This window comes from Lepidothrix coronata, unplaced genomic scaffold (genome assembly GCF_001604755.1).
Source record: "Lepidothrix coronata isolate B3197 unplaced genomic scaffold, Lepidothrix_coronata-1.0 Scaffold301, whole genome shotgun sequence".
In the NCBI taxonomy this organism is placed as follows: Eukaryota; Metazoa; Chordata; class Aves; order Passeriformes; family Pipridae; genus Lepidothrix; species Lepidothrix coronata.
This window is the reverse complement of record NW_016690481.1, coordinates 609289-610300: the sequence shown is the minus strand read 5'-3', so window position 1 is coordinate 610300 and position 1012 is coordinate 609289. Positions and strand designations below refer to the sequence as shown.

General features: G+C 69.3%; 1 protein-coding gene across 1 annotated transcript in view; it reads left to right on the top strand.

Moving 5' to 3' along the window:
• LOC108508473 (glycerol-3-phosphate acyltransferase 2, mitochondrial-like) overlaps positions 1-607 on the top strand; it is a 5823-nt gene extending 5216 nt beyond the window's left edge. The window contains exon 11 of the mRNA XM_017837280.1: positions 278-607. Within this exon, the coding sequence (XP_017692769.1) occupies positions 278-607 (330 nt within the window). The remainder of the gene's footprint in view (positions 1-277) is intronic.
• Positions 608-1012: the final 405 nt, after the last annotated feature.

Genomic DNA, 1012 nt, shown 5'->3' with positions numbered 1-1012 from the left:
GAGCAGCATTCCCAGTGGGAATCCCCCTTCATCCTCCTCAGAGCAGCATTCCCAGTGGGAATCCCCCTTCATCCTCCTCAGAGCAGCATTCCCAGGGGGAATCACCCCTCTGTACCTCAGAGCAGCATTCCCAGCGGGAATCCCCCCCCTCTTCCTCAGAGCAGCATTCCCAGCAGGAATCCCCCTCCATCCTCCTCAGAGCAGCATTCCTATTGGGAACCACCCCCTCTCCCTCAGAGCAGCATTCCCAGCGGGAATCCCCCCTCTCTCTCCGCAGGCCGTGCTGCTGCCCCGGCTGATGCGGGATTTCTCGGGGCTGCTGGAGCAGCTCCTGCTGCGGGGCCGGGCCGTGGGATTCCGCGGGCAGCTGCGGGCGCTGGTGCTGCACAGCCTGCGGCAGCTGCAGCCCCCCGGGGCCGGGCTGGGGCCCCCGGAGGCCTCGGCACGGGGGCAGCTGGTGCGGCTGGCGGGGGGTGTCCGGCAGCGCCTGGGCGGGGAGGCGGCGGGGGGTGAGAGAGCCGGGGGGCACCGGGGACAGCGGGGACGGGGGGCAGCAGGGATGGGGGTGCCGGGCACTGGGGGGATCAGAGAAGTCAGCAGCTGGTGACAGCGGGACTGGGGAAGGTGAAACTGCGGGCTGGAGACTGCGGGGGGGGGTGGTGACACCAGGGGTCAGTGGCACTGGGGGAATCGGTGATGCCGAGGGCCAGGGACGCTGGGGAATTGTTGGCACTGGGGAATGGGGATGTTGGGGGGGACTGGGGACAGCGGGGGGGCACTGGGGACAGCGGGGATCAGGAATGCTGGGGAATTTGGTGATGCGTGGGGAACTGGGGACAGCGGGGAGTGGTGACAGCCCTGTCCTGTCAGCCTGTGCCATCCGTGCCCTGCTGCTGGAGGTGCTGCCGATCCTGGGGACCCCCTGCGGCCCCCCCGGGATCGTGCTGAGCCGGGAGGAGCTGCTCCGCAAGATCCTGGAGGTGCTGCTGCTGCTGCCCCCCATCCTGCTGGG